The 26137-nt window shown below is 37.6% G+C and overlaps 1 protein-coding gene across 7 annotated transcripts in view; it reads left to right on the top strand.

Moving 5' to 3' along the window:
- Nucleotides 1-26137, top strand: part of ADGRL2 (adhesion G protein-coupled receptor L2) — a 161683-nt gene that overhangs the window by 29080 nt on the left and 106466 nt on the right. For all 7 annotated transcript variants that reach the window (XM_050900530.1, XM_050900528.1, XM_050900529.1 and 4 more), the window contains exon 2: nucleotides 3504-3676. In XM_050900530.1, coding sequence (XP_050756487.1) covers nucleotides 3604-3676 — 73 coding nt within the window. In that variant the 5' untranslated portion in view covers nucleotides 3504-3603. The remainder of the gene's footprint in view (nucleotides 1-3503; nucleotides 3677-26137) is intronic.

The raw sequence follows: 26137 nt of genomic DNA, 5'->3' as shown, positions 1-26137 counted from the left end.
AGTTAAATTCTATGTCTGTAGGCTACTGCAATCTAGAGAGAACAATATATTGCACAAAGCACTTAAATTTGTCCTTAAAATATTTTGCATTTATTCTTAGTTGAATAGTTTCTGCTGGTTTTGGTATCACAAAAACATCAATATGCTTTCAGAAACTGTGGTTTCTTACTGAAATAGTTAAAATAAGTCAGTTTACAAGGTCAGGAACTCTTACTTGATTTAAAAAAAAAAAAAATCTCTGCCATAAATTTTGCAGCTATTTCCTAGAGAGATGTTGGGTACTGCAAGTGGTGCTTTCATTATTGTTTTTGTTTTTAACACATCCCTTTGCCCCCCTCTCCAATTTAAAAAAAGCCCGCAAGGAAGCGATGAGTTTAAGGATGGTAAAGCACAGGTATGTCACTATCCACTTGAAGGTGAAGGAAGATGTCTCAAAATCTGGGTGTGCAGTGATATGTTATGGAAATAATGATAAAACTTGAGTCTCAGGAAGTCAAAATCTTCTGGACAGACTGGGAGCAATCAGAAGGCTGACTTAATTTCACTTTTAGCTATTATTGTTCCTCATCTGTTCTCTTGGATTATTCTGATTGCTTACTGAAATTATGCTGATTAGTCTGTAGTGTCTGTGAAATAGTTTTATGATTTTTCCTTTGGGTGCTACAGGTAAAAAATTAATCCAGGCTCTTCCCAAGTTCTTAGCTGAACTATCTCCAGGGGTTTTTTTGGATATATCATGGTGGCAATTTTTTCTTCTTTACTCAGCAGGAGCTCCTTTGCAATTGTAATTTCTGCTGAATGCAGTGCATCCTTTGTGGATTTTTAGGTTGGTTTTTTTTTTTTAGTTGCAAAACACTCTCAGCCCAGTGTGAAAGATGTAGAGATACAATATGACTGTCTCTTCATAACTGCTTCTGGGTTGTCCTGTGGCAGCTGGTGTATCACCATCTGGGCACATCTCTTACCTCCAGGCACATGGGTCTGTGTGCCAGGGAGAGCCACACTCTGGCTGTCCTGCACTGAAGCACTCTGTTTGCTATTGCATGCTCTTTGTTGAAATATGTGTGGATAAAAGCGCCTGTGATTGAAGAGCACCTGTCTGTAGTTGGAAATTGGAAAAAGGGTTTGGTTTTATGTATAAATAAACATAAAATCGGTTGGCCTCAGATGTCAGTTCTCTTTCATTTCCCTGTGCGAGAAATCACAAGCACGCTTGTGTTGTGTGAGAGGGATGCCTACACTGAAGTGGCATCACTCCTCTTAAAGAGGAGCCAAGTAAAGAAGCCTACTTGGCTATTTATTAATCTCCTATTCTGCCACAGTCACATTGCCTTCATTGAGAGCCAGAGAAATTGTTCCATAATGTTTTCTGTTAATTCCTGTCTTTCTCTCCTTGGGGAAAAAAGTGAGTGTCAGTCTTGTTGCTGTCTGTGTGCTCAGGGAACAAACTTATCATTGATTAATATTAGCATTGACTAATATAAAAGGAGTTACACTTTCTACTTCTGAAAATGATCTACAGTTCATAGAATTTCTTTGTCTGGCATTTTGTGCTCTTCATCCTTTCCACTTCTTGCCAAAAGGGTAAGTGTATTTTTAAAGCCCTCAACATGCTCCAGTACTCGTAAGACTCGTAAGTGGCCCTTGGATCCTGCCACTTAAAATTTTACATAGTCATTGTTATATGTTGTCCTGGTTTCAGCTGGGACAGAGTTAATTCTTTTCCTAGTAGCTGATAAAGTGCTGTGTTTTGGATTTAATGTGAGAATAATGTTGATAACACACTGATGCTTTAGTTGTCGCTAAGTAGCGCTTATCCTAAGTTAAGGACTTTTCAATTTCCCATGCTCTGCCAGCAAGCAGGTGTGCAAGAAGCTGGGAGGGAGCATGGCCAGGGCAGCTGACCCAAATTAGCCACAGGGATATTCCATACCATAGAATGTCATGCTCAGTCTATAAACGGGGGGGTGGGGGGGGTGGCCGGGAGGGGCGGATCGCTGCTTGGGCATCGGTCAGTGGGTGGTGAGCAATTGCATTGTGCATAGCTTGTCTTTTCTTGGGTTTTGTTTCTGTCTTTTTGTTATATTCCTTTTCATTACAATTATTATATCTTATTATTATATCTTCTTATTATTATTGTTATTATTTTAGTTTAGTTATTAAACTGTTCTTATCTCAACCCACGAGTTTTACTTCTTTTTTTCCGATTCTCCTCCCCATCCCACTGGGAGGGGGGAGGAGTGAGCGAGCGGCTGCATGGTGCTTAGTTGCTGGCTGGGGTTAAACCACGACATATGTTCTTAAAGTAACGTTGATTTCAGATATCTCGGAAATACATCCATGCAATCCTGTCCATTGGTCTTGGAGAGACCAAGCCAATGTGGCACCAGACTCAATTCTTTGGATCTGTAATTGCTGCAATGTTCAGAGAGTCATTCTTCCAGAGTTGTTTCACCTATCTGTAATATATAGAGACAGCTTTGTGGTTAAAAACTTGTTTTTATATGGATTTTAATTTTCCTCTGGCTTCCCAAACTCTGGTAGTTGGGGCTGAAGCATGATCTAGCTTCGTACAGTGAGATACGGAAGAGGATGTATGTAGTTAGTTGGCTGGTGAGAGAATGGAGTCATTAGCGAAAGGGAGCACTCTGCTGTCAAATCTTCTATCACAGCTACTGCACTCTATCACTGTAATTATATTTTTCAAATGCAAATGATAGCTTTAAGAATTCTTCCTTTGGTACATCATTTACAGGAGCAGTTCAGTTCATATTTCTCAGTCGGAGACAAATCTTGTCAAAGGCTAAGGACAGGAGAGTCTCATCCATTACATTTATTCCCTTTTCTGTGAAAGTGTTTATTGGGTAGAAATAGGGCTGTAGAGTCATATGAAGAGGCTTCCTCACCAAACAGTATTTTGTCGGCAAAGTTGCTGTTACGGCTTCTCACCCAAGGAGAGCAACCTGTGTGCAGCACACAGGGAATGCCAAAGCTGTGACAGGGAGGAGACCTGCAGAGCCTTACTGTTGGGCGGTGTTGCTCCGTTGTTCTCAGCCACTCCATGTTTCGAATCCCTAAGAAATATGGCACTGCCCTAGATTTAATTTTATTGTTGTTCTTTGAGGTAGAAAAATGCAAGTTGTGTCAGATTTGGGGGGTGGGAAAAGCTTAGCCTAGTCATCTGCAAATCCAATTTCTTATACTCAGTGAAAATGTTCTCTTTTTTTTTTTATGTGTCTTAGTGCAAGTACATCAATAACATTTGTACTTTAAACTTTAACAAGTATTGTTATTTGGCATTCTGTTTAATGATCACTGACCTTGAGAGATTACATCCCACAAACCTGCCAAATTCCCAGCTACATTACAGGTGTACTGTCAGTTTTTATTAAAAATTTCTGTCTTCATGTCAAGTAAAATTTGGAATTCCAAATTATTGGTGTTCAGCTATTGATGGATTTTTTTTTTTTTCTCCTTTTCTTCCAAATCCTCTGCTTCTCCAGGTATGAAGATGAATAATGCAGACCACTGGTTTTGATGATGCTGGGCTTTTATAACTGGTTTCATTAAGGAATACAAAGAAAATTCTTAGAGGGATCAATAATGGTGTCTTCTGGCTGCAGAATGCAAAGTTTTTGGTTTCTGCTCATTATCAGCTTCCTGCAGTGTACTGAAGGTAAGCTTTAGTTTATTTTTTACTTGAGTTTGCAGATGAGATGAATAGTCTGTACAATTAGTTTCTGTTAGATGACTTGAAGTTTTAGGATGTCAAACTAAAAGTATCTGTAGCATGTTCCAGGTTTAATTTATAAGACTCAAGTTGTCTCTTTTTTAATGAAAAAAGAAAATATATTTTTTGGTTTTGATACAATGTGATATGTTGAAACTGAAACGCAGTGTTCAGGCAGCTGAAGTGACAGTGTTAATATCCTTGATTGGTAAGTGCTTTATTTTTGGACTCTTCCTGTTTATTCTTCTTTTTTCTGTTCTCATTGTGCAACCATTTAGAAGCAATGTATAGATACCTTAAATGCGATATAAAATAACTAGACAGTGCAAATGAAATACCTGTTTTACTTTTCTGATTTGGCTGGCTGAAAATAAAATGGCAAACACTTCATTAAGATTAGAACTATGCAAGTTAAATTTCAGGAAATAGAACGCAAAGTGCATACAGAAATAGCATCTAGTTAAAAATGTTTTTTGCTATTTTAAAAAAAGGGAAAAATGCTTCTCTGCTATCAAATGTGGTGTTTAAAATAGCTCTTAAAGAAATGAGGAAGGAAAAAGCTTTTTAAAAAAAGTTGTATCGTCTCTTCTTTATCTGTTTTTCTTCATAAACTCTATTTTATCCAGTTAGTCTGTCTCCCCAGCTGTTCTTGTGGCCCTTTTAACAGAGAAACACAAATGAATGATCAGGAAAACATGGTTTATGAATTTTTAATTACAAATATTTGTATAGAACTTGAGGCTATTTCTGGGTGTAATCATTTTGATTGACTAAATTGCAGGTGAAAAGACTGGTTTAGTAATAAAATAGCACCTCCATGCCTTCTTACATTATTCAGTAATCAGTATATAATACATAGACTTCTTTGGTGCATCTGTGGTGTGATCTCACCATCTTTTAAAGCAGATACATACCTTACCCTGTCAAAATTCTTTGAATTTTAAGGCTAAATTTTCAGAGATACTTCAGGAAAGCTGCTCTGCCTCCCTCTCTCTTCTTTCCCAGATCTATACAAACAAAAAGGATCTAGTCCCCCAAAACAGCAAAACCCAAGATTAAAAATTTAAATATTGTATACGGTTTTCCATGTTCACTGCATAATTTCCTAAGCATTTATTCTAGACTAACACAGCTCGGGTCTTGTGTTGTACTGACACACAAGCTTTGCTGAAATAGGTTGTTCATACGTATGTGTGAACATACACATATATCAGGGAGTGCATCCTAGGAGTCTTCATGAAGGTTTCTGAACATGGGGAAGTCTCATTTCACTTAAATAGCTTTCACAGTCGGTTTCCCCTCCCTCCCCTCTTTCTTCTTAAATATGGTCATGATATATTAGAAAACTGGCATTTCCCACGGCACACTGCAGATCTTGGATGGTTTCATCATTGCTGGGATTTCTGATTTGGTAGCTGCTGTACTGACTGCTCTCTTGGTGTCTGTTGAGTCTGTGGAGTTGGGTATAATCTCACTTTTATAGGAAAGTAAGTGCCAACAGCTGGAACGTAAAAAGCTTTTCAGCCTCTTTCACAGGTAAGGAAGGTAAATGCATATTAGGAGAAAGGAATTATAAATCTTACGACTGGCTGGTTAGGTAATAACTTGTGTTAATTATAAATGCACTTACATTGCAAAAGTGGTTGCACTAGTTGAAACCAAAGTTGTAGGAAGTAGAGGCATCTATTTATGTTTTTTCTGACGTTTTAAAGTACTAAGGATTTTATTTGTTATTGCAATTGTTTCAAATCCCTATATCTAGTACATTTTATAAAGATTCACATACCTGCAGTTTAATGTTATGTGGTGGTTAAAAACATGAAAACGGAGAGGAAAAGCAGACAACTTTCTCTGGTTTGGTTACAGTAGCAAACAGCATGCTGCAAAGAGTGTTTTACCTGCTGAGTTTGGAAAGGAAAAAGTCAACTGAGAACTTCTGCAGATTAAATTTTTGCCATTTGCAGAAAGCTAATTTTCATTGTCATCTGTAATATTTCAAGTTCATTTTGTTCTGTCTCTGTTTTTCTTGCTTTTAGTAGCCAGTAGCAATCTTTTGATGCTTCAGTTGTGAATTTACTTTTTTAAAGTCTATACAAGAGCTGCTTTTTCAGCTAAAAGAAACAGGGAAGGAAATTGGGAGCAGATAACAGAATCATACCAAATTAATTGTAAATTCTTAAAATAAATGAAATATTGTGGCTCTGTATACTGGAAATGAATATTAATATAGAGTTGGCTTCCAGCCACAGAAGCAAAATGAATACCGCATTATTACACTTTCTCACAAGATTACATTGCCTTCTGCTTCAGTAATAAGAGATGCAAAATGTAACGTGCTTTAGTAGCACTTCATGCCTGGAAGTACGAATGTGAACAAAGGTTAAAATAAGAGCATCTAACTTTTGCTAGAAATAAGAAAATCTTTAATTCTTTTGCTTGGAACTTAGGGGTTTTTATAGAAATCTTATGTGTATATGCAGGTTGTTGCAGTTGGTGGGGGAGGTGAAACCTGGCTGAATTCCCTGCTGTTACATTTTAATGTTTCTGTACGGTTAAACAGAGAGAGAGAGGGGAAAAAAAGATCCTGGGTGTGGACAAGTGATTCATTTGTTCATATAATGAAACATTTTCCAATCAAGATAAAGACTTCATTACTCTCACCGTGCCTTAACTTTAACTCACCAGGGAATTAGCAAGCAGGCACAGTTATATGAAGGCTGCAATTTTATTTTAGTGTCGCCTATCCAAATAGGAATCATATCTTCAATTAAGAAGGTCTTGGGTTTGCTTTGTTTTTCCTGGCTAGCACAGTCCAGGTGGGGTTGCTTTTGAAGCAGTCCGTCCCTTCAGGTACAGTGAACCTGGAACGGACGAGTGCTGGCAGCTGGAGGGGAAAACCGCACTGAGTTTTTATAATACCGAGTTATTATACACTGCTGGTACATTGATCAACAACAGGTCAATATTGTTGTGTAGAGGCTTGAAAAACATTGCTATTACCATCAACAGTAAGCATTGCAGCCCTAAATAAGGAAAGAAAAGATGAGAGGCCGGAAAAAGGAATGAAAAGCTGAAGTCATGAACTTCAATATTAATGCCATTTCCGAAGGTATTTTTCTGTCCCTTTTTCTAGAATATTCTACTGTAGGTATGCCTTTAAAACTACAATTTTATTCCAAAAGACAGACTGAAAGAACTACTTTGGAAAGTAGTTTGAATGAGAGTTACGCAGGTAGCTGTGTGAAGCCTGGCCTCGTACCCTGGCTGATTGCCTGGGGGAGACGGGATCTCCCACTGCGGCTGCACCAGCGTCCGTCCCCGTCCCACGCCGTCCTGGCTCTCTGGTCTCACGAAAGGAGGGGGGTCGTGCTCCTGTCGGTCCCATGCAGTTGAGTCCCACACCTTTACTTACCCGTTTCCTATGAACTGTAGAAATGAGTTACTTTTGACACCACCTCTTTTTTCTTTTTTTTCCCCCCCTCCCTAATTAGGTGAAATCATCCAACAAGTTAAGAATTATCTGAGGAAATACAGAAAATCAGCGAGTGAGATCACACATGCCTTGTTTCCATAGCAAAGCAGAGTAAAAAGCTTATTATACATATTATTGGTTTCTCTTCAAGCAAGTTAAGACAGATAGATTAATGTGCATATGAAAAAAAAGATGTCAGAGCTAAACATTCTGATTAAGATTGGGGTTTGGACTATACAAGTTTTGATATTTTGAGCTTTATCTTGCTTACAAAGTCCACCTTTTTGACTAGCTTTAGATACCTTTTGTTTTTATTCTCTTCTGCTGCTTGAGACGTGCAAGTGCTTGGGAAGCACTGAAATAATTTTCTTTGCTTACATTTTATTTTAATCAAGGTTTAATACAATTTTAATTCATTTTATTATGAATTACTATCTACGCTTTGTCCAAAGGAAGAAGCATCATGCTTTCATTATCTATTTAATTCTGTTTTCCTAAACAGCATTAACGTTTTTTAAAAAAATCCAGCCTGTCTTTGCCTCTGAATGTACATTTTAGTTAACATTATGCTAAGAAATACAAATTCCTGTAAATTCCACTTATGCCAGCCAAGGAGCCGAGTGTTAAATTGGAAGCAGTTTTGAGTGTGTACCCAATGTTAGTACGTTTGCTAAAGAAAAGACATACTAAGTACAGGTAACATATATTGGGCCACTACAAAGGTATTTGCTATTTTAGTGTATTGCTTCAGATCTTCAGCCTCCTGTCAGGCCACTCAGAGTGTCTAAGGCATATGGCACAGGTACTCAACAAACTGTAGAAGCACGTCGATTTTCCTACACATTTACTAGGAATTATTAGTAGGATTTTGCCCGGAATAAAAACTTAAAAAATCTTGTACCTTGGACTTGAGAAGAAATCAGCTTCTGTTAATTAGCAGATTTAAGTTCTGCAAGGGGTGAAACGCATTACAGAGTCACACAAGAGCAAATAGGAGCACTAATTTAATTTCCAGCCAGGGAATTTATCACAGTGAGAGCTCTGTGAAGCGCACAGTTAGTAGGCAACTACTTGGTTTAACAGAGGTTGCAGAGCATCCGTAAGCACACCCAGTGTGCTAAGGCCAGCCAGTTATTGCCCACCCTTTGGAGGGTCACTCTAACAAGCCTTCCAATACTGTCTTCATTTTTATCATGTATACCTAATGTGGTTTATGATTCTTTAGCAAATGTTTTTTCTTAATTGATTAGTGCAGATTATGCAGAAGAAAATATCTGTGTGAAGGGAGCAACTGGGTTTCTGCAGAAGGCAACTGCTGCACTGAGGCCTGTTTTCTTTCCTGGAAGAGCATGCCATTTTTCACTGGGATATTCTGGGGCGTACTTATCTGGGACATCTCTTTTTCCTTTTCTGAAGGAGGTGTAGGCCCAACATATCTTCTAAAGAGGAAATTGATCTAAACAGTGAGACCAAACTTCTTCTTAAAGAAGAATATCTGTTAAACTTTTCAAGTGCATTTCCAGATAATAGAGACTGACAGAATGCCTGGAAAAGCCAGAGATTCTTTTAATGTGCTGGCAGTGAATATCCTTTCGTATATTCCCTGAGCAGTGAGGTCTGCAGGATCCTATGCTGTAACATTACATTTTTGAAACCAAAGCAAAACCACCACTATTTTAAAATGTAGAAGAACCATATAGAAGAATGCGTGAAGAACCATTTTAAATAGTGTACTAACATTTATATGACAATTTTCTAGGAAATGTTAATGTAAGGGTCTTATAATTTAAGCAAAGATAAAAAGTATAATGTGTAATTAGTATGAGATGAATGATAGTATTACTATTTTGATATGCTGTCTTCTTCCTCAGTTACTTAAAAACATTCTCCCTAATGAGGGGAGATTTTGCATCTTCTTGAGCTCTATTCAGAAGAAGAAAAGAACCCTGTAATGTGTAAAACTGTAGAAATGCAGTGTCTTATGCTAAGGGCAGATGTTATATTTTCAGAGCCCTCTCAGCTATTCAGTTTACTATCTTTCGTTGCCGTAACCTCGGTGGGTCTCGGTGGGCAAGGCAAGCCATGCAGCTGACCACTGCAATGAGAGGGGATTGACTTAAACTTCAGCTAATATGCACTGACACCGTTGCCTAAGGGGCTTTTCTTTTATTAAATATAAATCTGGGTATATTTTAGATTAGTTTATTACAATAAGGTACCTTTCCAAGAACACAATAGCAGAATTTGGACATACATGTCTTTAAAAAAAATGAATAGGCTTCATTACTAAATATGGAAAAAATATATAATTTATTTTTATTAACAGTTGTATTTTAAAAGTGTTTAATTATTTTCATTTCTGTTTTCTGTCAAGTGGAAAAGTACCGTTTGTCTAATTGACGAAGTTTTTTATATAGCTTTAACAACATTGTCTGCCTTTATATTGTACTTTTAGGTCATAGTGTAAAATGGAAGTATAACTGCCTGAAGCATCTGATATCAATGAATGCCTCAGCACTGGCTTTCTTATTACATTTAGTGTCCTTATGATCAGATTATAAAAATTATCATAAAGTATAATGATTTTAGATTTAATATCCGTTGCCAAGTTTTACAAGCACATAATGGGTTTTATACTTGCAAGTAGATCCATTGATGTTCATGGTCTACCTCTGTGAGTAAACGGTATAGAAAAGTAATACATTCTGTGCTAATTGTGTGTTGCACGGATGTCTTAATAGCAGCAAGTGTATGTAGGACAAAAGCACTACAGGAAAAGGACTTATGCAAACAGCTCTAATATATGTTTCATGTATGTGCCCGCTTCCATGTTTGTGATAGCGTTCCAGGTTGTGTTATGTGAGGAAGAGGAGATAAAACCATTCACAGGGAGAAGTTCTTGGCTTGTTGTCCGTCCATACTCTAGTCATAAACGCACTTAATAGTAGAGGAGCTCCCAACATGTTGTTATGCAGTTGTATATATTTATGCAGTAACCTTCATGGAAGAGACACTTAAAAATTGTCTGGCCTTTTACAATTATTAGTTAGTGTCATATTTACTCATCAACATTGGTTGGTTAGAAGAGTATTTATAGTTGCTCCCTCTATTTTTTTTTTTTTGTTTATTTTATGACTTCATACTTGGATAATATGGCTCTAAAGCAGCACTTCATTGTATTATACACTGTCCAAGTATAAAATTAGAAGAAAGGAAGATAAGGAAATAAAACACACACATACATAGTAAAGGTTCATGAATAATTTTGTTGTACTTTCAATTTTACGTGGTACTACTTATGTGCCTGTGTTGGTAGAATCACACTGCAGGCTTTTTATTTCTAATCACTTCAAATTTGATAAAATTTCATTCTGTCAAAGCTGGATCAGCTTCAGTTTTACTCATTTCTATAGATAGTACTAGTTTATCCATTGATGGTTCGTTTGGATGGACATTTCAAATGAGACGCATGAACGCTGGATGTTTTTTCCAATCATCATTCACTTTTTTTCAGGAATACTAAATTTTTTACAGGATGAATTTTGTATGGGTGATTCGGTAAATGAGCCATACCTCAAATCCAAAGACATTGTACGATAAATTGAATATGCAGTTCTTTCTGATAGACAGGAGCTGAAAAAATCCTTTTGCTTGAAGGTATCCCAGATTCCTGCCCTTCCAGAAAAGAGTCTTGAACTACTCCACTGGCTTTCAAAACCCAATTGTGCTAAAGCTCTTTGTGTTTCTGTAATCTCTGTCTTCTGACTTTCTTTTGAAGTGTAAAGAAATAGAGTTGTATGAATGTTAGCTCGGTTTGTGGGTCCTTCTTTCAGTCAGGGAGACAATTCATCCATGTCCTGGTGACATTAAGGCGACCCGTGTAAACATATGTGAGCGTGTTGGCGGTGGTAGGGGAGGTTCCCTGGTCCTGAGCCTTGGACCAGTTCAGGTGGTTGGGAATGTTTTATTCTTTTTGTTTTCTTGATTTATACTAGTATAATAATCACTGATATTTTCTTAGTGTATAAAATGTGTGTGGGAGAACAGTTGGGAAGCAAAATGAATTTTTTTTCATCTGTTGCCTGAGCAACACATACATGTGAGAAACCCAGGGGGACCACATAACTTTCAGTTGTTGGATACAGCACTCGGCGAGTTTTATGAAGGATCTTGATGATGGAAGGAGAGCTGGCTTTTGTGTTCTCCCTTGTCAGGGATTTTGATGTCTCTCTCAGGAGTTAGGGAGTTTTGTTCTGTTCCAGCAGAAAGTACAATTAATGCAAGGTGCTGTTTGAGCAATTTTCCTGTTAAATTTGAATTCAGTAATTCATTTAGGAAACGTGAGAGGAAGTTGACACTGAAACCAGATTCTCCTATCTGCTGCATTTTTAGTTGGAAAAGCAGTGAGAAATGTTTCCTTTTTAAAGACTTCAGCGCTATTTCATATCACTTCTGTTTTAACCATCTTCCTAGTGAGCTTCGGTTAGATTTGCCTGTTCGCCACTGATCCTCTTGGACTGTGCATGTGACTTGATCTGGCGTCCACAGTATTTCACATTAATTTCTCCTATTTCTCCCCATTGAGCTGCTCCAGTTCTTTTCTGTAACTTAGGCTTGCGGATTGCCTTTAATATTCTGTCTTTTTGTTTTTTTGTTAATTACAAAATGTTACTTTAAGAATAAAGTTGAGATTTATTCTGCGCCTTTGTTAACATTTACCATTGAAAGTCTATTGAAAAAATGTGGGTTTGTGGCTTAGAACTGATCATGCTTTTTAGTGGCTTAAGATAAATGTACTTTTAGTAAACAAAAATGAACAGTTTGCCGCTTATGCTTTTGCATCATTTAATTTGCAACAGATGAAGCTGGCATGCGTGAAGAGTGAAGCATGGAAAGTACTAGAGGGCAAACGGGTGGTTTGTGATGTGGATTATTACCCGTAAAGATGGATAGAGTCCACAAAACACCACTTCATGTATTAATGTACCAGCTGGAAAAAAAATTAAATATATCAGCATAGCATATCATGCATAAACTGTTTGGTTTAGGCCTTCAATTCAAATCCTGCTCAGTAATAAAAAACTTTAAATTTTCTATATCTTTACACTAGTATAAAGAGAGATATATATATCTCTTCATATATATAAAAAGCATCTGTGCAAATGCATTTTTAAAAATTCAGAATACAAAAGTCTGGAAGTCATCCATATGTAAACCGTCTTGAAGGATTTATAATATACAGTGTTTTGTTCTGCTGTGTAGACTAAGTGCCAACAGAAAAACGGTCGAGAAATGCATCTAACCGCCAGTGTTTTCTTTACCAGTTACACTAATCTAGTAATATAACAATTATTTTGTTATATGTTATATATAACAGTATAACAGTTAATTTGCTGTATAGATTATTTTGAATTTCACTCTGTTAAATCAGCAGAGTCCTAACAGTCCTGGCAACAACTCCAGTTATAATATGTAAACTTACCTATTTGATGCATTGTTTTCTAGCTCTTGGATTTGTTATGGATCCATTTTAACAGCATTTCTATGTTGTCTTCCTTTTACAAAAGGTTTTTTGAAGTATGAAGAGAGACTTTCTGAATATTTGCTATTAAAAGTTTGTCGTCATGTCAATGCCATTTGTAACAGACTCAGTGATTCTAACTTTATTTACCTCAAAGCCTTGTCTGTTTCCATTCTTTTTAATTCCTTTTTTTTATTTGGCCGATTAAAAAAAAAAAAAATTAAAAATCTAGTGACAATAATGGGGAAAAACTTTACTAAAAAAAAAATCTTTGGTCAGGGTATGAATGATCATGACCCGACCAAAATTTATTCTCTTGATCCTATTTCCATTTGGAGTAAGGGATCAAATCGTAACGGGGCGGGGAGGCGGGGAGAGAAAAAAAAAGGTACATTTAAAAGCATTCGAAGATGTTAAGCAACAATAAAACTCTGTAACCATTTAAATGACAGCAGCTGACTATTTGAATTAACTTTGTGTTTGGCTTAATTTGGGGTCCTAATTATTCCTAACTTACGTGAGTAGATTTCAATTATACAATACTGCAGGGATTTGTAGCTAAGGCAACTAAAGGAATCATTTTACATAAAGTACTTTTGTTCAACTGATTAGGCAGGTTAAAATGGAATGATAGAAAATGGGAACTCTTGTCTGATAAGGCCCAATGAATTGTTTCCAATGACACTATGAAGAAATAACATGCGGAAAGATCATTATTGAAGATTTTGAGAATTTTTATGCAACATGTTTATATCCTGATAATGTGGCGTTAGTTAACCTCTCACAAGCAAGTGATTCTCATGAGTATTAACAATAGATCTATGAATAAAAAGGCAATTCACATTTTTGTGGTACCTTAGTTTGGTCTTCATGAGCTGACTTTTCCTAGAAGCTTGTTAACTAAAAATTTAGTTCTTAAAAAGATTTTTAAATATGTATGTATTTATGCCAGTTAACCATTTAAATGGGCAAAACACGCTATGTTTACTGCATGATATTCATGTTTTAGACGTGAAAGCATTTTTAGACATACAGCTCTCATCTCCAGTATCCCATTTGTCTAAAAATGCTGTTCCATGAAAATAATTCTTAATTATACTACATCCTTAAGATAACCTGCGGGAATTATAGGTGAAGGAGGTATTGGAATAAAAGACTCTGGAATCAATTTCTGTTTGTGTTACCCACAGGAACATATACTCTTCATTGGGAATTAATTTTTTAACAAATTACTTGCATAGTTTGAGCTTAAAACCAGGTATTTTTACATATATATGTGTATTTTTTTTTGACAGTGTGTACATATATGCTCAGCTAAAATTTCATTTTTATTCTTTGAGCATTTAGGAAGTCATGCCTCCTAAATTAGATCTGCAGCATAGATAGGTGTCTCCTTTTGATGATGGTAGACTAACATCCCTAGACTTAGAATGCTTATTTTTGTTTTTCTCTGGGTTTTTCACACTCACCTTTTTTGGTTTCCTCAACCAGAGTATTGAAGGTTACAAGAACGCTTATTCTGCTGACTCAGGAGAACAGTCAACACAATAGCATGTCTGCAACCTAAACTGATAAGTCTGTTTTTAGAGCTGTCAGATTTGCCCGTGTCATTTGAATATACACCTAGACCTTATAGTCAGAGACTTTAAGAGAAGCACTGCAGTTGTTTTCTGTGTATGTTGTGTTTAGGACATCAGAACTTGCAGTACCTCTAATGAGGTCAATGTAAGGCTTTGATGCTGTTGAAAGGGAGGGAAAAAAAACTACTTACGAAGCATATGGTTAGAATGTGTAACAGTAATTTCTAAATTAGATCCCAAATAAATGCTTAAAAAAAATAAGAAATTTACACAATAATAGATCCACATGCATCTCTTCCCTCCCTCCTCCATTTTCTGTGGAAAATACGTATTTTTGATCATATGTCTGCTGTTAACATATTAACACTACACACTTTCAGTTAGTACTGCTGACAAGTTATTTAGGAAAGTCTGTGGAGCATGTGGAGATGTGCACAGCTTTTCTGTGTCAGGTGTTTGCTTTCCAAAGTGAAAGTATTAAGATTTAATTATCAGAAGATGTTTGCAGTAGGCAGTGTGCCTTTGGAAGACCGTCAAGGGCAAAGCTGTGGGTGCCCTCCTCACACCTGGGCAGGAGGACATCTGCGCCTGCCCTGGGAGCTGGCGTCATGGAGGCCGGGCATGGCTGCGCTTCTGGGTACGTGCACATTAGTGGGGTGCGCCAGGTAACATTGACCTACAGTATTTTCAGCTGATGGTGGTGGGAAGTGTTGAGTCCTGCTCTCTCACCCCATCAGCTCCCTTGTGCTGGCTCTGGCATCTGTGTGGTAGCCCTGTGGTGGACTGATATGGGGAGTAGGACCAGCAGGAGACAGTTGGTCTTTCTTTTAGGAAGATGTTTCCCCCAGTCACCTCCCTGAACCCTGTCACCCAGGCATTGGACAAGTGGGAGAGGTGTAGGTCATGGTAGAGCTGTCAGAGTGCTCCATCTTTAAGTAGATGAAAAGAATAGTGAGATCTTTGCATCCAGTGGAGCTTGGGAAACCACTGTGCCAGATGAATGGGCATTTTATTTTCAGGAGGGAAAACAAGTCTAAAATGTGTCATTCTTTATTATAATCTAGTACCAGTTTGATTCTTATTAATGCTACTCTCTGGGACTCTGTTATCTGAAGTCGGAGTATCTAGAGCCTGAATCTCCTTGATTGAGTTATGAAGATGGTGAAGGGTATCCCAGATTGTCTCCAAGTGTTTAAAAGTGCAAATATAGAGTGTCTTTGTGGCTTGCTAAGGGTGTGGTTAGGTAGATGTCAGAGTTGCGTCTGATTTTTGCCCTGAAGAGGGAAACAAGATTTTTCCGAAGGACTCATTTCCCAGAGAAGCTAGTCCTTTCAAAGGTGCTTTAGGGATTTTAAGATTGTGTACACTTTTACAGGAACTGTAAATTGCCTCGTTGTATCTTGGTCCTTCTAGCTGAGATTTTTTTCTTTCACTGGCAGTCAGTATTTGAAGCTTCAGAGGAAGGTGCCAAAATACTAAAATGCACAAAGTAGCCTGCTTACAGTGGACATTTCTTAATTATCCATTGTCATTGAGTCTCTGTAGATTTATCCCAACTCAGTGCTTAATGAAATACTTTTTTAATATCCTAAGTTACATCTCTAGGTTTTGGAGTGCATTACTGTGGTCATGAATCTCCTTGTCTTTTGTAGACTTTACTTTTTAAAGACATTGTCATGGAGCAGATTTCTCCATCTCTCTCTTCTCATCCCATTTCCAGATCATTGAAGTAGTATACTGAGTAACACCATTGCCTTGTAAACTTTGTCATCCTGTTTCTCTCCCTCCATCCTCTCCATCATCCTTTTCTGATGATCTACGCCACCTCACAAACCTCAGCAGTGCAGAGGAAATCATTCAGCTTCTCTGCATTTTCTTTCTTATTCTTAGTTGGTCACCTAATTCAGCAAACTCGTCACTTCTCACACAGAAGTAGGCTTCCTGCTTTTGTTGTACTTAAAGAATTTCTGGTTATGAAATAATTGGAAAACATTTTGGAAAAACACCTGTGAATTTAAGATGTGCACAGATCATAGGCACGGAAAAATATACCACAGAGTCAGGAGGCAAAACCAGTCATATTTTGCCAGTTTGGTTAACTTTATATAGTGATACAAGTCATAGTACCAGATATTCTTCTTTAATTTTGCAGCACAGTTATAAATTTTGCTGTATCTAATTGCAGCAAACTTTTCCTGCTCAGCAGATTTTCTTCTCGCTGAGCAAGTAGTGTGTTTATATGAATGATACGTGGGTATATAAACTTGGTTTATGGATGTTTAAGGGCTTATAGTTTTCTCTTTAAAGTCAAACTTAATTTTTAATTTTTTTTTAATGAAAAGATTTTATGGCCAACACATGCCCCATGAGAAAAGGAAGAAGTTACAGATGGTCCAGAGGAGAGGATCTGCTTCATACATAAAAACTTCATGTCAGCATTTCAACAGAGCATTTTCTTAGGGTATCTCTGTTATCACTGACACTTTCACATTGACAAGCATATGGGATGTAGTGCTGAATGTGTAAATTGAAATGATCACATCTAGCATTTCCCTCTACCAGGTGCCAGCTTGCTGCTGCAGCTCTGCACTTAATGTTGAAGGAGGAGTGCTAGGAATAGTTTCATTTCCTAATTACTTCTTATCTCCAGTACGTAGTCCTTGGGCAAACAGCTTACCCAGGTGTTTTTGAGAACACCTATCTGGACAGTGCAGGATTGCAGGTGGTCTTGTGGTGACAGTACAGTGTGCAGAACATGCTAGAAATCTCCATCCATCTGTGTATGGGGTTTGGGGTTTTTTTTTTTTAAGTCTTCAGTGAAGAACAGAAGACAAATTTGAGAGGATTTTTCTGTCTTTATAGAATTTGTCAGTGTGAAAAGCAGAAGACTGCTATTCCTCAGCCCAAGAAAAATATGTGCATGTGTTTGTTATGTTGAAGTTTTTTTGATAACAAACCTGATTGTCCTGTCTTGTGATTTCAGCAGAAAGGAAGGCACGTACATGCCAGTAAGAGTTTTGCAAGGACCTGCAAGTTAAAATAAATAGAATGTGGTGGTTTAAGGAAGTGGTAGAGTCTAAATTGCCTTTCAGTACTCCTTTTCCAGGATCCAGTTTAACAGGATTATATAATTTTACTAATACCACTTTGATCTGTCATTTATACAAAAAGGCAGGCTTTCTGAAGCATTTGCCTTACATGTTCTTTTTGGGCTAGACTTAATCACTTGCAGAACTGATAATATTTTCTCATTCTTTAAGAATTCATATTACAGTCTTATGCTTAATATGACTGTGGTTTGAGTATGGAATGGTAAAAGGAGCCTTTTAATTCATAATCCAGTAATTCAGACAGCTAAATTATGCCTCCTTTTACCTGATATTTATTAAAATGAATCCAAAGAAACTTCAGAAGTGTTGATGTCATCCAATTGCCCTTTTAGGTTTCTTTAATGCTGTTTATAGAATAGATACATTCCTTACTATGAGTAAGTGCAACATCTGTTTCTTTACGATTTCTCCTTGCGTTTTTCCACGCTTCTCATAAGAGTTACAGTTTTCATTCTCAGGCATTCTATACAGTCCAAAATTCATAATGTTCACTTGAGCATCTCAGTTATAGATGTGTACCCAAGACAATTTTATTGGTAGTTGCACCTTCACGCTTGTTTCTTGCCTCTAGTTTGCAAGTTAATATTTACTAGCACTCAGGAGTCGTTATATAGCAACTTGTTAATTAAAACAAACAAACAAAACCAAGGGAAAAAAACAAAACAAAAAACAACAGAAAGCAAAAAAAAAAAGCCTGATGGATGACAATACCTTTCTTTTGAATTGAAAAACTCAGACCAGAGTTTGGAATCCTGATAAAATTTAATTACTAATGATACACTCTTTAAAACCAGTTATGAAGAGTTAATAAATATTTTAATACATAGTTAATCAATAACTACAGAATCTAGCAAATTAACAGGATTTTTTTAACTAGCTTGGAAATTACTCCTACCATCTCATGATGTACTCATGTTGAGCTCATGCTGCTATATGATAATTTGTGTTTAAAAATAGTGGTCTTATGTGTATTCAAAAAACATCAGTATCGATCCCAAAGGCTATTTTAGAGGATCTCAGGTTGTTTCCAAGGTTAATTCTCATATGGTTCTGTGAAAACAAATCCGTGCATATCTCTGTCTTCCTCTCTTTCATTTCTTCTGTAACCTATTTGGTTTGCAATGTTACTGCAAGAAAACAAGGAGGTTGTGTTTCAACAGCTAGAAGAAATTGCCATTTCATTATCACTTTGAGTAGGAGTAAAACTGATCAAGGTAATAACCCTAGTTAATACGTGAAGCAAGGCTGACAATTATGGGTGTATTTCTGAATGTGTTAGGTGCCTAACTTCCGTTTCAATCAGGGAGAATTAGGTGCTTTAAAAACCTTAAAAAATATAGCACTTGATAAGAATTCTCGCTTAACTGAAAAATGTTTCCTCATAAATGGATCAGTTTCTCCCTGCCTTTGTTTAGATTAGGAAGACTAATCAAACTTGGGTCACATTTATGTCATGCACAGATCACACTGATTTAATCATAGTTTCCTTTCACTCTTGCCTTGGCTGTGTTCATCCCCTGCTACTCTTGTGCTGGTCCTGGTGCTAACCTTGGAGGGCTGTTGGGGGGCTCAGCAGAGGCAGCTTGCTGCGGGATCAGGTTAGCTGTGCTGGGGACCTGACCCCATGAAGTGAACTGAGCAGGGTAGCTGAGCGGCACGGAAACTTGGAGCTCAGAAACCTTCCCGTGCGTTCTTTCCTTGAACCACCACCACCAACCCATTAGCTGGTACATTCCTCTTGCCTGCTTCTCCATCTTCTGCATAAGTGTCTGGAGAAGAAAATGCAATTTTGATAGTAGAAGAGAACAGCTACGTGCATCCATTGAGTTTTATCTCCTCTCTACTAAAGCCTGGTCTTGTATTAGCAAACTGGTTCTAAGTAAATTTCCTAATTAGAAAAAAAAAAAAGTAAAAATTACAGAAAATTAAAAAAAAAAAATTAGCTTGAAAGCTTGGGAAGGTATGCGGTAGAGTGTAGCACAGCTCTCCACTGCACGGTGTCCTCAGAACATTTTATGAACGGTTAACTTCTAGTGCTGTTGTGCTAACATTTCTTCATTTTATAAATGAATAAATGATGGAATGAAAGGTCAAGTTACTTGCCCTAAAATACAGAGGGAGTAAACGCTGGAACCCTGATGAGCATTCAGGCGTCCTTTCCTCTCAAACTAAGGATGCTAAAAGAAACAGTATTTTAAAAATAAATTAATTCACTTACAGTCAAGTCATTTCCTCTGGCATCTGTTGCATAAAATATCCATTCATAGATGAACAGTTTTGACTAAAAACTCAGCAGGTACCGAAAGGATAGTTATAAATATCTCTCTCTCTCTCTGTGTCTCTTTTTGCACATTACAGGTGGGAAACTATCCTGAATCTGTAGTCCTAAAAGGAATGAGTCTGGAATAATACCTCAGCGTGCAGTTACTCTATGCAAATCAGCCTGCCTTAAAAATCAGTGTGTGGGTTTTGATGTAAGGGATTAGATCTTTCTCTTCTCTTTGCATATCTAAAATATTGGCAATGCATGGTTCTGTTAGCGCCAATCTAAAGTAAAATAAATATTCATGATAATTGGATCCAGCTCCCTAAAATTATTTTAAACTTTCTCCATGTGCTTAATCTGTATTGTTTTCCGTCTCCCAGTTTGTAGGCAGCAATTCGGCAAGCTCAGAGAACAATTAACTTCTCAAAGAATTTTTTCAATCAATTAACTCTAGTTTAAATCTTAATCTGATTCTGGAGGTAGAATCATCTGGCTAATTCGTGAAGACTGGAGCTTACTTGAAATGCAACAGCAGCACTGGTCAGTTTGCTTCATGGGCTTTGGGGACTTAAAATGGGTATCGTGATTTCTTGATGAATTCAGTCCGGGCAGTGGTCTGCCCTGCCATTGAATGGGGGGTGCTCCTCCACCCCGGCCCCGACTGCTGGTTCCCCCTCTCCCCGGTGGGCATGGACACCCTCGCAGCGCCGTCCTGACAGGAGCCGGGGCTCGGCCTCAGTCATGGTGCTGGCCCAGATCGGCCATGGTGCTGGCCCAGATCATTTGTTTCCCAGCCCTGGGGGTGGCACGAGGGGCTGGGCATTGATGGGGACATGGAGGAGAACACAGGGCTACCGCTTTCTGTGGCAGCGCAGTTTTATGATGGATCAAATTAACTCTGAAACTATTTCCTCAATCTCCCATTGATCTGCTAGTTTCTACAAAGCTTCAGTTTTATGTCCCAAGAGCCAGGTATTTTTGAAAGTGTTAATGTGCTTAGAGATGGAGGCAACTGCTTCATTGTAGGTGCACTCTCTAGGTTCTTAGGTGTCATGAAAAGGATGTTTATGGATGCCATTAGGCATTGTATCTGCATTTTAGGTGCCTAAAACGTAGTCATGGGAGACTATGACAGTGGCATTTTCCAGCTCTTGTTTTAACCTGAGGGAAATGGGTAAATAGCAAAGACCAAATAGCATCTCTCACCTAGGAGTTTATTTCAGGCCTCTGAAGAACTCATTTACCTTGTTCAAGGGGTCACTTCTTTAGGTGACTCCTAGGCCATGAAAAACAGGATTTTCAGAGAATACCTCCAGGCCAGGTAAGGCCCCAGACCTTTTAATTCTGATTTTCATTATAACGGCTTCCCCAGTCCAGGCATGAATAGACATCTGGGAAACTGATCTGTTCATCCTGAAATAGCCTGAGCAGAAACTCAGATCAGCCATTTCTTGTCTTTCTAATATTTGCTGTAGCTGTTTCATAAGTTTTACTGTGAGATTTATCAGCTCAGCTGGGATTGATCATGTAGAAACAAACTGAATTCAGAGTAAACTGAACACTTTCACAAAAACATGATTTTTTCACTCCTTTCCAAAACTCATAATAGAGAAAAATGCCTCTAAATGAAACAAATGGGAAATATTCGTAGTGAAATATTTTATCTTCAAAAGAAATTAAGTTATTTTAAGAGTAATGTTTATGATATCATATGTTAAACTAATTCTTAAAATGATGAAAAGGTTCAAATAAAATTTCAATGTATCATATTAAGCAAATTCAATTTCTGTATCCTGTAATTAAAATTTACTATTTGTCTTTAGTACTATACTGTGTTGTCTTATAACTACAATATAATGATTATTTGAAGGATAGTTCTGTTTTTCCCATTTTTTTGCTACAGTGCGCATTTCTTTTGGATCAGCTTTATACCATTAAGACTACGTTCACACACTATTTTGAAGAATATATATATAGGGAGGTAGAGGTTGAGCTATAGAAATAAACTGTTCTGTTGGTTTTGTCATACTGATAAATCCTACGGTCAACATGTAACCTCCTTTGTTACGTCAACAACCAGAAAGTATTTAAACACATTATTGTGCAGTTCGGTTCTATTTCTAAGTATAGTTGTCACTATTCTGAAGTATCTTCTTATGATTTGATTGTTCATATGGCAAGCTGTTGGTGCCAAGGCATGGCATTTTTTATGTACAGGTTGCCCTGTACCATGCAGAAGAGGCTAGATTCATGCAGAAGCCTTTGGGACGTGTAGGAAATTTTGAACTGTTTTAAGTAAGAAAATCTTACTGTTATTTTAAGAAACATGGACTATGTTCTTTCACCTCTTAGTACAGCATATTTTCTGTTATTGGAGCTTAATGGATCTGAATCTGAACAAAGAAATTGGATGTTACAACAGTACCAGAAATACAAGCTTGTTGTCTTTGGTGGTTTTGCTTAAGATTCAGCTGGAGGGAACTGCATTTTGTAGTGAGAAGACTCCCAAACTGATACAAAACAGTAATGGACAGTAATCTGGAAAAGGCATTCTAGATGCTGGCCATATTATTCATATGTTGCATGTGATCTCCATAAAACACTAAAAAGAAGCATTAGGTAATAAGTAAGCTATGTATATGCTGAATACTTATAAATATATATGAAACCTGATTCCCTAGTGCAAGGAGAGTGGTGTCCTATTTAATTGCATTTTTTTAAAATAAATTTTTACTCCAGAAAGCAGGAGGGAAAAATACAAATTTCCACAGCCATATTTGATATGACTAGTGCTGGAAATTGTGAAAGGCAGAAATGCCTGATAGGAGACTGAGATATTCCACTTTGATGGAAGGGAGAGGAAGGTAGCCCTGAGCAAGTGCTGTGAGCGGCCCTGGGGGGACTCCATCTTTAACAGAAGAACAGAGGAAATGTAGCTGCGAGTAACTCTCTGAAGCAAGTTAGCTACGGGTAGAGGAGGAGCTCGAAAACCGGCCAAGTGAACCAAGACAGTGCAAGAGCTAGGAAGGGTTTCCTTGGGAAGCAAGCTCTACAATTTTGCTTTCATATTTTACATTTCTTTCTTAACTCTTCCCAATTTTGTAATCAAGAATGTGACCCTTTCACACGTCTCAATTTTAAAAAATGTTTATCTACCTAACATGTACAGGGAGTGTCCAGGACATCGGACCAGCAGCAGCGGGATACATTTCCTGCTAAGTTGCTCGTGTCAGCCTGGTGAGTGATATTGTGAGTGTCAGGCAGGAGGAAGATGCTCCCCTGGCTGATGCCCCACAGGCAGCAAGGTGTCCCATTTGGCGAGAGGCAGATAGCAGCAAGGCAAGATGTTCCTGCAGGGTGGGAGAAAGAAAATACTTCTTATGCAGGAAAAGCCGCAACCTCTCAGTCCAAATAATTGTGCGCGGGAGACATTTGTAATGAGCAATATGCAGTTTCTCACATGGAACACTAAAATAATGAAAAACAAATATTGTACAGATTTTCTAGTTAATTTTTGTGAGGTTGAGAGTATTTGGAAGGTGTCTGAGGGAGAAAAGCCTGTGGTCGCCCACTCCAGGTTTCTCCGCAGTGATGTGTTGAGTGGGGTTGATGCAAAAAAAAACCCAAACAAAAACATTTAGCCATATGAACACAGTGTACTTTTAAACAAAGGGTAAAGCCAACTGAATTAGTACTACAATTAAAATATTTGCCTGTAATGTTTATTTTCTACGTTGTAGTTAGTCAGATTTGTTGATGCTATAAGGGGTTAGAAATGGTAACATGTATCTTGCATCTCTCTGAATTGGGTTGTTAGCTGTAATAATCTCCTGAGAGATCTGAACCCTCTCAATTCCTTATCATCTGCAGGAGTTTCATTTTCTTTCTAATTTCCCCTTCAGCTGTTGTTCTCTATTTCTGGCTTGTCTACAATTAAAAAAAAAACAAAACGTTTTTAGAACTCACTTCTTGTTAATCCCTTTTTTTTTGCAGTGTTCCCTTTTGGGGCAATTCTTAACCTCCCAGAAGCATCAAGGCATTCAAGTTAATGTTGGTTTAGTGGCCAGTCTGGATAAGAGAGCATTCTTTAGTGCATGTTCTTGTATCTTTTTTTCCCCCCTTCATTCAGTAGGATTGTGGATTTCTAGAAAGGTTTGGAGTTGAGGCTGCAGATGTGTTCAGCTGGTAGTCTCTGCCTCCCACCATCCTTCCCTATTTCCTTGCCAACTCAAACAGCACTTTCCAGATTTTCTTAATGAGATTCAGTTCACCTTACTCAGCCTAAAGTGAGTAGTAGAGAGATGTATTAATTTAACCTAGAAACTCGATCTGTGAGTTATCTCAGATGTATCAGCCTAGGTGCTTGTTGGGACTTGGATCTGAGTTGCAGGAACAAAAATTTCTTGCCAGAAATTTTAACTGCAGTCTCTAGACATAGCTAGCATTGTCGAAGTATGAAAGAATTAAGTTGTCTCATTACTCTTCACTTTGCAGAGGTAAGAAATGGGTCAGCACCTTCCCACAATGAGTAGAAGTATTCAAGATTAGGTATATTTTTTTCTTATTACTTAAACTTGATCTCTTCCCCAGGTGCTTATTATTTTTTGTCTTCTTTGCCTGTTTAAGACTCCCAGTAAAATAAATAAGAAGCTGTGATGTGCATCTGGGGACAGTGCTTGGCCCTTTGGAAGTGTTCTGCTGTAGGGTCTCTGCTGCTGTGGTACAAGTCTTATAAGTTGAAATACCTACTCTGCATTTTAAACCATAAGAGCAGTGAAAAACGAAAAAAAAAATCGAAGACATGACTATGAAGTTTTTTTCATCTGTATGGCAAGTGTGGTTCTCTCATTAACGTTGTTAATGCAGTTAGTAAGGAAAGAACCTGGCTGAAACAAAGATATGTATCAGTAAAACTCAAAATAATTAGCATCAAGGTAGTAAAAGAAAATAGTCACTGAGGTATAGTTTATTTTTAAAATTAAGGCATCGAAGTTTTTTAAAAATTGTGATTTTTATTTTGACATAACTATATACACGTTACCAGCATTTCAGGGAAGATGACATTTCCTGAAACAAAACACACCATTTATACAGGCTGTTGAAAACTCAGCTCTCAAATTATTCTGACTTCAGCAGTATGAATTACGCATATAAGCAGAGCCTTTAACATAAAATGACTGCGGCACCAGCATCATCTTTCATCTCCTTTCCCTCCTGTCTCACGCTTACTCCTTCGTTTTGAAAAGGTCGTATCTGTTAGTGTAAATGGTCTTGTACATCAGTACCAGTAATAATAGAAGGGAAAGGCAAAGGAATCTCTATTATGGAGAATTATCAATACTTGTTGCCTTGTCTATATTTCAGTTATTACTAATTAAATTAACAAATCCTTCAACTGCTGAGAGTAATAGAAAACTGAGATTATACTCATTTGCGATTAAAATAAACCAGCGTGACCACTTAAAAAAGCATCCTACCCTTCTCCCCCACCCCTGGGACCTGTTTCCAACTTTAGTCTGCCCCTCCCTGCAGAAATGTGGTCTGAACCCTGATCAGTTATGCAGCATGGGTGATCCACTTGCACTGTAAAAAAAAAAAAACCCACACCACAAAACACCTAGCCAAAACAAGGGAGGAGCAGCAAAGATGAAAGCCAAACTTCCCCCCCCCCCCCCCCCCCCTTTCTTTTTTTTGTGGTGATGCTCGTTTATGCCATTTGAAAAGACAGCCTTGGTCTTTTTAAACTCAGTTTGTAGTTGGAGAATCGGATTTTCCCAATGCAACAGGATATGAGAAGACAAATTGAAGGATAGAACCCATGATATTTTTTACTCCCACTTTTGGGAGGAAATGAGAGATTTTTATGACCCTTTTTATTTAAGGAGAAAAATAGAACCCAGGTTGGATTTGATGTTATAACTATTCCCTTGCTTATAGTTTTGAGGTATTATCAGTTTTTATAGGTGGATTTAATTTCCATGGAGTAAAATCGGTGCTAATTTCAACATGTGGCAGGCTACTGTAATGTTACTTCTTTTGCTGTTTTACAATTTCTTTTTCTGTTCCACTGCTTGATTACTTTTATTGTAAACCCACAAAACAGCTGGCATAATGCGCAGATTAAAATTACACCTTTAGAAGAATGATGAAGTGTTAAACTACTTCTACTCTGACGTTTTGGGCAGCTAAATTTTAATTATTTGACTAAAGTTGTTAATTCAGCTCAATAAAAGCCATATCCACATGATAGATGTAGATGTCAAAATGCCACAAAGGGTTCCCCGTCTTTGATTAGAGGTGTTACTATGATGTTAAACCCAGATTACAAGAGCATCTTAAATTCTATTGATTCTGTCATCCTTCTTTCTAATGTGCTGTTCAAAATCAATGTTTGAAAAAAAAAAAAGAAAAAGGCGAAGAATGGCACTATATTCCCCCTGCTAGACCTGGTGGTTTCT

Source organism: Gymnogyps californianus, chromosome 8 (assembly GCF_018139145.2).
Source record: "Gymnogyps californianus isolate 813 chromosome 8, ASM1813914v2, whole genome shotgun sequence".
Classification (NCBI taxonomy): domain Eukaryota; kingdom Metazoa; phylum Chordata; class Aves; order Accipitriformes; family Cathartidae; genus Gymnogyps; species Gymnogyps californianus.
The sequence above is the reverse complement of the archived record's forward strand: the minus strand, read 5'-3'. Positions and strand labels throughout refer to the sequence as shown.